The sequence below is a fragment of the Spea bombifrons genome, chromosome 4 (genome assembly GCF_027358695.1).
Source record: "Spea bombifrons isolate aSpeBom1 chromosome 4, aSpeBom1.2.pri, whole genome shotgun sequence".
NCBI lineage: Eukaryota > Metazoa > Chordata > Amphibia > Anura > Pelobatidae > Spea > Spea bombifrons.
Window position 1 is genome coordinate 54,907,821 of NC_071090.1, and position 15,233 is coordinate 54,923,053.

A 15,233-nucleotide genomic window follows, 5' to 3' on the forward strand; every position below is an offset into this window, starting at 1 on the left:
CACCAATAGAGTACATTCCCACAAAGTAACCCAACTCCTAATTATGATCAGAAATCATGCAAGCCATACATACATGTACATAACATACACATACCCTGGTTAAAAGAGCCATCTGGTCACATTATGTTCTGCTACTGCTGCTACAAGTAGACAGGTATCCATGATCACTGTGTAGATTGCCTTGCTAAAAGTGTGGCCCTGCAGGGGCCACTTTCTTAAAAGAAATTCCAGCAGCTAAGGACCTGTCAGTTTATATGTAGCACATTTGGAGGAATATAAACGCCATATGACATTGAAACTTGTTTTGAAATCAGCATGTGCTCATTTTCCCTGTGCAGACATCTGCTTTTCATTCATCACCAGAGCCACAAGTAGTTTAATTGTAGCTTGAACGTTTGCAACTAGTTAGCAACTGCTTTCTTCACTGGTTGATGGAATGAAAAAGTGCATTATTACAGTTCCTGTCCAAGCACAACCCCACCCAAAAAGAAAGCAAATCTCTCTTTCCCAGTGTCTGTGGTCCAAGTGATTTCAGATGGTGTGTATATGTGTAATATGTGTTACTGTGGAGGCAGGCAGTGCTGTGCAGAGTGCACACATCACCAACCCATCAGGGGAGTGAGAGGAAAGCGACCCAGCAAAAAAGGGAGAGGACTTTGGAAGTAAACTCAAACTTTTCATTTGAACTGCAGAAGCAAAGTAAACTTCTAGCTCCCCTGCCTGTGGATATACTGCAGCTACTGAAAGGCATGGTTGATTTTTAAGAAGATCTTTGTGGGCTGATGAAGGATTTCAGTGCAAGGAATGGATTCTGTGCAGAATACAGAAATAAATCGCTTAGAAGAACCTTGAGTCCCCCACGGACCACTGCAGAAGAGCGACAACTTTTTTAGCAAGCACCCCTTTATTTTATTATAGGAATTGCAGGTTCCGGGCATTAATATGAGGATCTTTTGGTTGTTTTTATCACATGTACACATCTGGAGTCTGCTGGAAGTGCATCGATGGAAGTTCTTGCAAGTTTGCAGGTTCATCTGATCATCATCTTGCTGCCTGATAAAGGTAGATAAGTGGACATGGGTTGGAGGCGTCGCTATTGCCCCAGTCCGACCTGTGTGTTCATGGTGGTGGCGGTGTGTGTTTTCTATCAGTGCTTGAGTCTCCTTTGGACAAGGACACCTTGGACCATTGAGGTGTATGGATCTGGAGCAGACAGCGCACTGATGGATGTGAGTGCGACCTCAAAGACCAAGGACTGCCTCTCTGCATGGACTAGTTTATATATGAGGATGAAGGAGGTAAGCAGTGGGTTCAGCACCAACATGCTCATTTGTTACCATGTCCACATCACTGCCCAGAAAGACCTGTATCTGGATAGGTAGTAAGTAGAAGCACTAGATGATCTGCAAGCTCGTGGCGTCTACATACACACATATACTGACACAGATTTACTGTGTGTGTGTGTGTGTGGCCCAATATGTATTCAGAAGAATGTTGTGATAAATACTGATTCCAAAACAAACACCAAAAGAGTGACGTATATCCTTTGTTCATGCTAATTATATTACATCTGAACATATGTAACTTTCCTTAATAATTGTAAATACATCTTCTCAAGAGTCGGATGATAAAGTTTGGGTTTTTTTAATGCAAGGTTAAGGTTATTCCTGAACAAATTATAGATGGTGAAATCCTTTGAGGGGGATCTTTTTTACCTTTTGCTCCTGTAAGTCCACATTTTTATGTGATGCACTTTTCTATAACTCAGTTATTTAGACAGGTATCTAAATGAACAGCTATACAATATATGTCTTATTTGCCCTCTGTGTAATAATTAACTGTGTATGCTGAATAGATCCACCTTTAAAATGGCAATGCATATATGGATTAATAAATATTCCCAGTCTTCCACCTCTACACTATGTTTTTAACCTTTTTGCCCATTCAGTTGTCTCCACTTTAAATAGTGGCCCACACTCACAGGAGACAATAAAAATGAGTTTTTTAATCAGCTTAGATTCATTCCACTTTGTCAGATGCACTCTATATATTTATTTTGCATACATTATACTTTTTCAAGTCTATGACTGAGTAAAATGTATTTTAGAGCTTGGATTTCCTATTTTACTATGTAACCAGACTATCCATAAATATAACCTGATTACACAGGTTTGCTAAAGTTACATTTACATTGTTTCCTCTTGTTTGTCTTTTTTCTTCTATGCAGTTTAGCTGGAAACCAGCAAGAAAAATAGTATTTACAGATGCAAGAATAGCTCCTTTTTAGCAGATGACAGTGGTTTTTTATAGTAATGTTTTTTGGCATGTGTTGTATAAACAGAGCCCTAGGAGCCCAGTCACAATGACCTATCATACATATAGCTTTATCATAAATGCTACCTACAAAGAGGTCTGCTCTGGAAACAAAATAGTTTCTTTTAACCAAAACTACACTCACATCAATATATTTTATAAAATAATGAAACTATGTGTATATATATATATATATATATATATATATATATATATATATATATACAGGGTTGTTCTTTAGAAGGGACAGCCCCTCTTTGAGTCCCAAATCCCTTCATCATTCCTCCCCTTTTTGTTCATACACCACAACAGATGTCCCCACAGGTTTATAGTTGTACTAGAGGATACCCTCCTAATAGTGTTGCCTCGGAGGCTGAATGTATCTTGATCTATACTTAGGGGTGTAATTACAGATTATTGAGTCTTGTCCCTGATAAACTGAGATGGGTTCCTCACAAAAAGTCACATAGATGTATGCCTAAGACTTTTCTGTGAATGAAAGAATGTTAAACAAATATAAAATAGCTTCCTAAACTATAATAGCAAGAGCTGTAACAAAATGCACGCAAATATAAAATAACACCCATTATTTAGAAGAAAAAACTCACTCTTTAATAAAAACGTATTATTGGGCATGGTTTTCAATGATGTATCCTTTAGCAATCACTCCAAAAAACAAAGCCTTGGTGTAGTCATATGGTGCAGTGAACTTGACTTCTCTTCTTCACCCATGTCACGAACTTGCAGCATGTTTCCTCCATTCTTAACAAAAACTATTGCTCTTTCAAACTCAAAGGCATGCAGGGAGTCACCTGTTCCTTGTGTGTGTTCTGGCCTAGTGCAGCATGTCTTGGGGGCGGCAGCCCTTCTGCCACCTAACTAGGGGTGACCAGGCTTCTTTGCTGCTCAATGGGCCAGTTACTCTGATCAACTCAATAGGCCCATTTATGATGGATTTTGTCTAGCTGGCATTGTTTCTATGCACCAAAGTGGAGTGCAGAAATATGGCATCATATGTCTGCTCTTAGCAGTAAGGACTTCAGCCGCAGAATGGAAGGCTAGGGGTGCTGTCCTGGGGGGGGTCATACCTAAGATAAATATGTCACTGCTTGCAGTATATTAGATATCAAAGGTATGAACAAACTCCTTTGCTGTTGCCAACAACTTCCACAAAACTTGAGTTACATAGACTGTCCAAAAGCTCATGGGGGTAACGCTCTCATTATTTTTGAATACCACATGGCTTCAGTTGATGCCAATGTTTACACAATGAAGTATCAAAAAGTATAAAGGTATAAAGAACATTAGTAGAAGAGAAAATGGATGGGGGGCACATAGAGGATGAACATAAAGTGTTTAAACAAGAGTCAGATATCAGTGCAGCAGCATTAATTACACATGAAAAGGACAGCAAGATCACAAGCAACTGTGTTTGACATTCAACGGCATTTTCTTAAACAGCAGACTCAAACGTTTGTGCAGGAAAAACATATATTTCTGTGTTTTAGCTCACAGAACATTCAATGATTAATGTTACCAGAATGTTAAATATATACAGTGAATTTTTAACACACTGTTAATACTGAAGCATATTTCACAAGTGGACAAATTGCACTGAATGACACATGTATGAGTCGAATATGTGTACTTAGTAAACTTTGGACATCAATATCTATCTGTCTTATCCATCTATCTATCTATCTATCTATCTATCTATCTATCTATCTATCTATCTATCTGTCTGTCTATCTATCTATCTATCTATCTGTCTGTCTGTCTATCTATCTATCTATCCATCTATCTATCTATCTATCTATCTATCTATCTATCTATCTATCTATCTATCTATCTATATTAAAGTTTCATTATAAATACAAACTCTGAGCCAGGAATCATTGAGGTCTAAGCTGAATGCAGCTGCTTAATCAGTTTAATGCAGCAGGTAAAGTTGCTTTCTATAAAAGGGGTCAAGCTGATGGTGGCAATATTTTACTTGCATGTGAATCTAATGCAATACTGTTTGGATGAGGAATGAGCCAGTCTGGGCCAAAGTTACACATCCTCCCGACCTCCACTGCTGTTCCAAGACTGTTTTGTAATTTAACACTTTTGAATATGAGAGTGTGAGCAATGCGTGCAAATATATAGGACTTATACGTCTGAAGCAAAATGCTCTATTCGTCATATGTGCAAATGTTGCCCAATGTATAGAATTTAATCATGGTAGTCTTCCATAAAGCGCTATCTCTGCTTAAATCCTCCTTGGAAATTAAAGAACTTCAAGAAGTAACTTGACTAGTGAACAGAAACATAGCACAACCTGCTTATTCCCTCTGAAACCTTGTGATGCAGCTAAACACTCTGCTTCTATAGCTTGCTGCTTTTTAACACTGGCTGTCTACCTAAGCTGCAGTACCAGAGCTCTTGTTCTACCACTGAACGCCTCATATACACTTATGAATTCCACAAGCCTTGTCATGAACAATGGTGTCATTGTATGGGCATCCCTGCTCTTACTCAAGGCTAATATTCAGCAGAGGCATACCAGGTTGACATCCCAGTTCATTTTCAGGACAACAGGCAAATCAGGGATGCATGCAACCTAGTTAGTGAGTCAGGTGTGTTCAATGGGATGCATCACACCTTAGTGTTCATGGGGCATCAGCGAGCAAGCAGGAAACTTAACCCAATGCAGTCTCATGGTATAAATGCTGGAATTTTTACAGTTTGGAAAAAATGGCTGAATGTAAAAAGTCAACACTCCTTACACCAACATCAGTGTGAATGTTCTACAAAGTTTCCATGACTTGGAGGTCCACTGGCATCAATTGTTGCTGACCTGAGGAAATGTTGCTGACCTTTGGTCCAAAGCTATGTTACAATATGCAGTACAAATTATGCAAATCCATCCTTTTCAAGAATAATATTACCTCAAAAATAAACATTTTCGAGAGTTTAGAAACAAGCAATGGTTTTACTTACCTCAGATATGATCACCAACTGCTCTCTGCTATAGGCAAAATGTCAACAGGGAGTTAAACGTCTAAATCCTTTCATGTTGCTGGAAATGATTGAGCTTTAAATCATTTTTGCTGCATGTTATGCTCTTCCCTATACTTCAAATAAATAACATTTATAGCCAAAGCATTTTTTTTATAGATTTAATACCCAGGAACAAAATTGGCAGTCATAGCCGCATTTTTCTGAAAGAGGTTTATGAAATTGCTAATATGGGTAAGGAGCAAAAAGCCTACTAAAATGTATCTTCAGCACAATAGACTGCACGACTAAAATATTTAAGAACCCCTAGATCTTTCTTGGGGCAAGAACAGGAAATAGATGTGCATTCCGGTGCTTGGCCAATAATAAAAAGTAGCATAACTAGGGGTTTGAAACAGAAATAAAATAGCACAAGAATGAAAAACTAAAAAAGTGATTATATAAAATACTATAATAAAGTGCTGTGATGGTCTGTAGAGTTAAATTACTAGAAAGTCCTGGATTGATCTACATGGGATATCATATTGGTTTCTTTTCTGAAGTTACTGTAGTCCAAAATTACCCAGTAAAACACTTTAGTAAATAAAATCATTTGTTTTGTTTCAGGAAAATTATTTTGAAGATTTTTTGCTTTCAAAATACAGGATTACATTACACAAAAAAATAGATTTATGGCAAAAAGAGTAGCAAAACCTGCACATTAAGCAGTTTCCAGATATCAGGTTCATTGAGAACCAATGCACTTCTACAAACATTAAATAGTGATATATTAATGGTTAAAAGAATCCTACAAAACATGAGAGTTAAGAGAACTGCTTCCAGTGTATTAAAATATTATGGAGCATAGACCTATATTAGAATTGTAACTCTATGTATATGATAGTCTATGGAGCAGTTTATAATGGTGCTTTTTTATATTTATTAACTTACGAAAATAACGTCTTAGTACGGCGGAATGAAAGAGTTCCCTTTAGATTTCAGTATAAATGTAACAGTGTGAATATGAGTGTGACAGGGGTTACAGCCTGCCGCAGCAGTGTTAAAGCATTCGCACAGAAAATCATGGATACAGGAACATACCATAAACAATCTAATAAAACAACAGGTTTTTTGGCACCCATGTTATGGAGATTAAATAAATACTATCAATGTGTTGCTTTAACCCCTTAATGACAAAGCCCATACATGTACGGCCTCAAAATGCATTGTTTTCAATGGGTTTATTGACTGCCCATTGTCCTTAAGGGGTTAAAAGGGACACTTTAGCCATGATATGAACTTAAATGCTTAAATGTATTTGCAAACATATGGGGGATTCTGCACTATCCCCCCCATATGCATTTGCCCCTTTACCCCTTCAGCTAAATGTAATGCAGGAGATGTGTATAGCCGATGTGTGAAGGGCTCTGTGTGCATGCGTGGCAAGCATTCCCATTGATTTCATATGCATTTTTTTTGTTAGAGTGTCATTGGACTGTCCCTTTAATGAAATGCATTATACCCTATTTAATAATACATTTTCTTTATACATTGTTATGGATCTATTTCATATTCTAAGCTAGAGGGGACAAATGTAATATATTTTTCTCTGTACATTTTTATTATGTTTTTACAAGGAATATAAAGATTACATTAACTTTAACAGACACACAGTAGTTATGGTAATCGTACAGCCACACTGTGATTCATTTATTTTAAAGAAAAGTGAAAGCAGAAATAACACAGCCAATGGATCATTTTCATACACACATATATATTTTTTCAGAAATCTTACATTTCACAAAGGAAAATCTTCCCAAAGCTTTTATCATAATAAAATGTATATATTAAAACTACGCACAGCTTGCATCATTTTCTATTATTTATATATTTAGCTTAAATTCTGTGAAATGTGCCTTCGTGGCAGAGTTTTCTGTCTGGAAGTTTCCCTTTTCCTCACACAAAATGACAAAGCCTACCTGAGACAATGAATGGATTGGCTGGCAAGATCAGAGTTCTCCCTTGCAGCCCAATTACACTATGGAGACCCAGAGGCATACCTAGAGTATCTGGCCCCCGGGGTGGATCCTATATTTGCCACCCCCTGTAACTCACATATGCACTGGCAAATATTTTTACACACTTTCTCACATTTCCACAGAAGTACACACGCACGTCAACACACGTGCATACACGTACTCATCAACACCCTCATGCTAACACGCACATCCACGCTCACACACAAACATTTATACACCATGCTTATACACTTACACACACACATTCATGCTCACACACAAATATTTACACATCCATACTCACACACCCATGCTCATACACATCTATGCTGATGCACAAGCATATACATATCTATGCTCATACATACAAATACAATCTCAGTACTCCCTCTCTCACCCACTCCCTCCCTTTCCCACCCCCTTACATCGTTGGCAGCAGCTGTGTTGCTTCTTCCCCAGGGCTGGTCCAAAATTGTTCACAAAGGGCCAGTCCTACCTGGCCTTTTGTTAACAATTTTAGACCAGCCCAGGGAAGGAGATGTGGCACCCCTGATAAGTGGCACCTGGAGCGGACCACCTCCCCTGCCACCCCACTATGGAAGCTTGTACCTAACCTGCATAGCCTCAATAAAATTGACTAAAAGGAATGTTATAAGGAATGTGGTTAACTGACACAGGGAGGGGGGATCTTCTACTGCTTTATAGAAAACATTGTACTGAAAACATGTGCTGCTTAAGAAAGCCTAAAATAGGATACACATCATGTGGCTCTGATGAATGTTCATGTGAGTCAACTGAAAGAGAGAGCTACATTATGCTGGGAAAGATGTTTCTGTCAGATTAATAATAATCCACAACCACAGTTGCTATATACAAAAATTACTTTGGTTCTATAACAACACACGCTACATTTGCTGAGATCTCCTTTTCCTAAATGTTTTTTTTATGAGGGGTTGGAACTGTTGAAAACAGTAACAAGTAATCTGTTGTTCGTGTTCTTATAGCATGATGACAGCTCTATGCTAAAGCATTTATTCTTTAAAACATCAGAGTTGTGTTAGTGATGGCCTTCTGGCTAGATGGAATATACTGCCCCACTTATATTGCTGCACAACTTTTTCCCATGCTTTTGTTAATACCCTTAGTTAAAACAGTTCACTAATAGACAACTAGGTTTATTCACTAACGGGACAGTTAACAGGAGAATTTGCTGAAGAACTGTGTTTCAACGCCTTTTCTTCATTATGAAAGGCCAACCGTAGTGAGCATCTACTAAAGGAAGAACATCCAACATGATTCACCCATTAAATTATGCATCATACAGGGCCAGCTCAGCCCTTCACACACAAGAAGTTTACCAGTGTTGGCCCTTCTTAATAATAGTGAAATGAGAGAATTTACACCACAACTCTCAGGACAACTCTTCCTTTAGTGAATAAAGCCCAATAACATTTGGGGCTGTTGGTATTGGCAAACAACAAGCAACTCTAAAGTATTGCTCCATAATTCCCTTGAGCATAGATCCATTTTAATTTTAATGGGTCTACGTCTACTGTAATATTTTTTACTAGTGGTAGCTAAAATTTACCATTGACACCTATGAATGAACATCTGGTTAGAAAATGTAGTTGTCAACAAGACCTCTTTTCCTCAATCACTCAGTGTATTATGATGTTAGAATTCATTGTATACGTGTTTATATGCTTGGCACAGCCATTTATGAACTTGTTGTACAGTATGTCCCATTATTAGCCCCATAAAATTAGTGGTGTATTGCTGATTAACTTTTATATATCCTTGTCTTGATAAGACTTCTTGGTGTGATGGAATTTTGATTCTAAGAGACAATCTTACAATTAGATATGGTTTACAATCCATTTCTATAACATTGCTTTACAGTTTGAAGGTTCTATGCAAGAGAAACAAAATCCCAGAGTTAAGAAACGGGCGTTTTTGTATGCACCCTCACTGCTCACCGAAGATTACAGCATGTACAGAGATATCCTGGCAAAGCTAGGGTACACCATGCTCTCTGAAGATGTCCAAAATCTCACGCTCAGGAACCAGGAGCTACTTACTAAAGGTACCAATGCACAATATAAATACATTTGTATTTTTCATTGTAAAACCTTAAGTTTCACTTCTGCATTTAAATAATTCAAAACAACTGCCAGTTTGCAGGAGTGGTTTTAGAAATATCTGTGATTTAACTGTATTTGTTCTAGAGGGTCAACTTTGGACTTGAGATGCTCAGTGGTGGTGGCCCTTCATAATGCATAGTTATGTCAATTAGTTGAAATTATAGTTGAGACCTTACTTTATTGAATAAGCCCTTACAGCCTAATCACATGGCATTAGGATGTGCTTTGATGAATTATTGCCCCAATACATATAGTTAGTTTCCTATATTAACATTTGCTCAACCCAGAATAGTAGCAACCCTTCCACCTCTAGATGATATCTTAGTATCTGGTGGTTCTCAGACCTATTGGAAACAGGCAGAGGATTATTATATGACATTTTGCTCCCAAATCAGTTGTAGATGATGTTTTGATATGGTTAGACCCTGAATGAATAACAGCTTAATTAATAATGAATAACTTAGTGCTCCCTTTCAGATGGGCCACGGTGCTGTCCTTGGCAAGGGATAGATAAAGGAGAAGCTGGGAGGGATGAAGTCATTTTTTAAATCAAATATAAAAAATTCATACTATGAAAACGTGGTACTTTTCAGCTTGAAACAGTTGTTATCATATTCTGCCCTTCATGTAAGAGTCCTATTTTTGTATCAGTTTGGATTGGATACATGCCAGCTCTTCTACTAGTACTAAAGACTTATATGGAAACATCACTGCATATGGAAACATAACAGCTATTTTACTTTGTATGATTGTAACCCAAACCCTTGTTATTTATTTTACATGGGGCATCAATTTTTGCCACATGTTTGTGGGGGGCTGAAAGGGTAAAGTTATAGATCTGAGACCCAGCTAAAGCTGCCAGTTGGAACTGAAATGTAGTCTTCAGCAAGCAATTGGTAATCTTATAGTTTGACCATCATTTTTTAACTAATCTCTGTTGATTAGATGTCAAATAAGGTGGCTCACGTGAGTATTGGGGCATCCAATTTATTATACAATAGCCGAATATAATGTCCAGTTTACTCATTGTACATCAGTGTGGAATATGGTGGTGCGATAGAAATAACTATTAATATGGCAAAGACTTCCATAGAAGCCTCATGTTAAAGATGACATTGGAATTTTGCTAAACCACAGGGTACCTTTTAAGTTGCAATGTATTTTGTCTTCTTGTCTAACAAGGGATCATGCAGAATTCTTTACAGCTTCTGGTTAAGATCTCTTTTAGCGACTGAGTGAAAATGTGTGTCGGTGTCGTAGCTGGAGCAGGCATGGAGGCGTGTAGCTCATTTACGGGAATAAGCTATTTCCTGACTGCATATAAATAAATGTTTGGTTACGAAGCTGTGGTATCATGGATCATCTCTCTTTTTAAAGTACATTCCTTTAACTTCCTCAAGCTGACAGTTTGGTCACCGGATAAATTTGCTATTTTCAACAACCTTTGACTCCGAATCCCTAATCATGAAGGAAATGAACTACGTTATGCCGTTTGTTTTTCTTTACTTATTATTTTTTCCTCCATCCAGATCAGAAAGCTGTTTACATTTTCATACATGTTAACACAAACATTACACTTAAATGACAGGTTCCGGAGTTACAGGTAGAGTGGGCTGCCATCAAAACAGATCTGTCTCTTCCCCTTGACCATGCCTACTAACATTTCAAATGAGTCTGTTAGGGCTTTACTCAGACCTTTTATTTGACTTTGTGACTACTGATAGATATTATCTAGTTAAAAAGGAACTTTAGGATGCAACTTTTTTTACATCAGTTTCTGATTCTTATTTACAAGGCTTTGTGCTGCTTCTTTACTTATTACTGTTAGTTGTAGAACTGTAGAACACTCGAATGCACTCATACCAATCAAGGGAGGAAAAAGGGATCAAAGGTCAAAAGAAGGACTGTCCCTCCTATAGAGGGACACTTGGGAGGTATAGTATATGAATGTGCTTCATACCTCCCTACAGCATTTCAGGTAGGGTTAGCCCCAGGGGGTATAGCTGACCCTCCGACTTACAAGAAGACCACCCCTTAGCAGCTGGATTGTCCAATGTTTTATATTACTTTTTGAACTCCTACCTTTCTCATCCAGCCCATACTAGAAGTTAAAAATGTTATATCTCTGCAAATTACATTTTTTCAAAACTTATTGTTTTAGATTTTGCGGAAATCTCATTTTGTTTATCAAATACGATCTTGTGACGACCTTTGGTTTGTGCTGCTTCCTTTTCTCAACTCTGTCTAGAATTGAACAGAGAACCCAGTGTCTCATTTGGCTTTTCATAAATTAAATCGTTTCCTCTGCCAGGCTGGGATTGAAACTTGCAAATCATAACCAGATGTTGTTTATTGAGTGTCACGGAGCTGGATAGTCCGACCGACTACCTCCGCTGACTTGTGCTCCCTTAGCCTGGGACAACACACTTTCCCCGGTTTCCCAGTCACTAGCCGAGACTCAGTGTAGGGTAAAACCAAAACAAAGACTCATTTATTTTTCACACACAGGGCTGGATATATCCAGCAAAACACATATTAACATAAAAACAAGATATTGAGATACAAACCGCCCCCTTAATCTGCCCCCCAGAGACAACAGGGGCAGTAATGGGATTAACAATACAATGGGGTCCCAACGATACCGGTTTGAGGAAGCCCACCGGTGAAATGCGTATAGGTGACTGAGGAGAGGACACTTGAGTATTAATTTTAACACTGAGTTTTAATAATATATTTATGTTGTATATGAATATTAAACATACTTTTAGACTATAAACTGTGCATTTTATACTCACATACCCCATCCATTGCTTTGCTGTCCAAACTAAGTCAGCACAGTGCTGTTTATACCTGGAAACACTCCTACATAAACTATTAAACTATTTACACAAATACAGACTTACATAGCTGGACACATTTTTGTGTATGGCTAACATGCTTGTCGATTTCCTAAATGTTTCTGTTCCTTTTTATGTTAACTTTAAAATTATGTTTTATTTATACTTTATAAAACTTAATTTTAATTTTGAAGACCCAGGTAAAATATAGAATTACAACACATAGTACTAAAAGATTTCAAGTACACCAGTACGAAATAACATGAGGCTCTATAGTAATGATTTTGCTTCAATTTTATTTATGTATATTACACATACAGTATGTGTGCTTTATACCCAATATTTTAAGATACTCACGCAAAATGAGAACTTGAAAAGGTAAAACTTTAAGTGAACCTCAGGGAAGGTCTGGAGGCTAAAATCAACCCTAGCACTGTAAGGTCAATGGCTGATAAACATACTTGAGAACTTACAGGCTCTGGCTACCTGGAGATTTAATGCAGTGACTCGGAGAAACAATACTTCACTTGGAAACTCTGGGAAAAACATGGAGAGTTGCGTTCTTATCTGTCACATAAGTAGCAATAAAGGTATGTGCCCAATGGCCAGCAAATAAATAGTAGTGTATGACCTTGCTTAAAAAACAGCCACAACGACACATAAAAGCCTGAGTGAAATTCTTGCCACATTTAAGTAAGAAAACTAGTTAAAACAAGAGAATCTCTCTTGGACAATTTGCAGTATTGGATCGGGCTGCCACCTGGCCAGTATTTAACTGTCATAGCTGGTAATCAACGCATCAAAGCCGGTGCCGGCATCAGTAAAATACCGGCAAAGCAAAAGCCAGTATTTTTGTGCAGTGGGTACTCTGCACTGGGTCAGGTAGGCTTAAACAAGCTGTAATTAGCATTTACAGCATTTTCATAAAATATGGTTGAGGTTCAAAGTGGTTACAATAAATGTATTATTAAGTATTAGCGAATACAGCAAAGACTTTATTTCATTAAATAAAAGTACAAATCTCAGGGGTTCTGTGTACCTCAAGCTTCTTCTGCTGGGTGGCTTTCAGATATCCCCCACCACCTCACTAAAGCAAATCTTCCTCACGGGAGCATAATTAACATGCAAATGACAATTTATGATTTTTAGTGCCTGTAAAAATGTCCTCAACAGACAAACATCATATTGTAATTTAGGGCAGCTTCTATTGCAGGCACTGAGTACACTACACCCCTTCCTCTTTCGCCTGCCATTTTTTCCTCTGCAGCAGGATACTATCTCACATACTGACTCCTTTCCTTACTCCCTGTCACCGTGGTTTCTTCTTCTTTAAAAAGAGATCAGAGGAGACCAGAAAAAGGCTGGAGAAGGTAAGTGAGTATATGAGGGTGCAGATACAAGGCAAGGGGCACAAACAGGACAGAGACAGGCATTTTTGTGGGCAACAAATTTCATTTTCAAATACAAAAAGCCCCCTGTTTCCCAATGCTCAGGAAATGGAATGTGTTGTCTGAAAACAGATGAGGACAAAATGAACAAAAATAAGTCTAAAATAATATTTGCCCTGTGCACAAGTCTAATATATAATATACTCCTGGATGTGTAATGTCATCAGTTCAATCCTGTGCCCCTAAAGGGCAGATATAAAATGTGGCCACCCTAGAACTCCTTGGTGGAGAGGTCGCTAGTCTCCTGCTTACATCCGTGGGTGTTTCCACTGACATTGCGGGAATGGCCCGATCTAGAGGGGAAATGGGCGGGGAGTGGGGCGTGTCAGGAACCCGCTCCTGTGACCCAGAGGATTAGGGTATTGACCCGGAGAACCGGAGAAGCAGCACTCCTCCCGGAGTTTGATGTGCCAAAGCAGGAGAGTTTCCAAGAAGAATGCATTCTAAAGTACTCTGTGAGTGCCTGAAGAGGCCAAACACATCACCTGTATGACATTTAGCTAGGCATGAGGAAAGGGGCAAATGCATATGGTAGTTCTGCAGTATCGGACAACATGAAAAGTGCATATGATGGCTGGAGTATCCCTTTAAACATATTTGAAAGGGCATCGTGTACAGATTAATAATTTATAAATTCCAGACTTAATTTAAAATGGTCTTTATTTCCACCATATCTTATAAAATCACATTTAGAAAATTTATAGAGTCTTTAATGCTGACTGCATTTTAAATGAGTGGAATATAACATAAGTTTTGACAGATGACTTTGTACATGAGACGAGATGTTAGACTGAATGAAAATTACTTTTTTACGATCAATACCTTTAGGCATGTATATAATATTTAAATGATCAATCTGTTCGTTTCTGATGGTTCTGGTGGTCTCTGAATATGGTTTTCTCTGTCTTTTTTCTCTGAGCAGTAAGGTTTATCCTGTTTAAACCATTTCCTTCATTAAAGGGAATCATCTCTTAGATTTGGTAGGAATTTTTTTTCTTGTGTTAATTTGTTTACTAATGCAACATTTATGAGGTGACAGATTAAGTTCTCATACAATGATTTTATTTTTTACGATTTTTTGCTTACTATATGTATATTACCAAATCAAGGGTTATTCTATATTTTCTGGCAGTGCATTATATGCTACATTATTATTATCATCCTGAACACTATAAATAGCAGCCTTTGATCTGTGAATTAAAGAATGATCAAATAATCAATAAGCAATGCATCCAATAAATAAGCTCTCTGGCCATTCAATCCAGATATAAAGCCCATATTTCCCCCTGACCAGGTGGACATGTTTGCTAGTAAAATGCATGTCAGGCAACTGAAGCATAGTCCTCTTTTGGTAACCTACCCACTTGGCCATTGCAGTTTAGTTTTGATTTTACTACAAATTCCCTATAGGGCGCATCTCAACACACATCTTGCAGAAATCACAACTGAGAAGCAACAATTATACTATGGTGACAGCTCAATGTTTGGGAATACTCA

The 15,233-nt window shown here is 37.9% G+C and overlaps 1 protein-coding gene across 1 annotated transcript in view; it reads left to right on the plus strand.

Moving 5' to 3' along the window:
• The first annotated feature begins 937 nt into the window (after nucleotides 1-937).
• Nucleotides 938-15,233, plus strand: part of CPED1 (cadherin like and PC-esterase domain containing 1) — a 95,961-nt gene continuing 81,665 nt past the window's right edge. Inside the window, exons 1-2 of the mRNA XM_053464376.1 lie at nucleotides 938-1,298; nucleotides 9,210-9,393. Of these exons, the coding sequence (XP_053320351.1) occupies nucleotides 1,077-1,298; nucleotides 9,210-9,393 (406 nt within the window). The 5' untranslated portion in view covers nucleotides 938-1,076. The remainder of the gene's footprint in view (nucleotides 1,299-9,209; nucleotides 9,394-15,233) is intronic.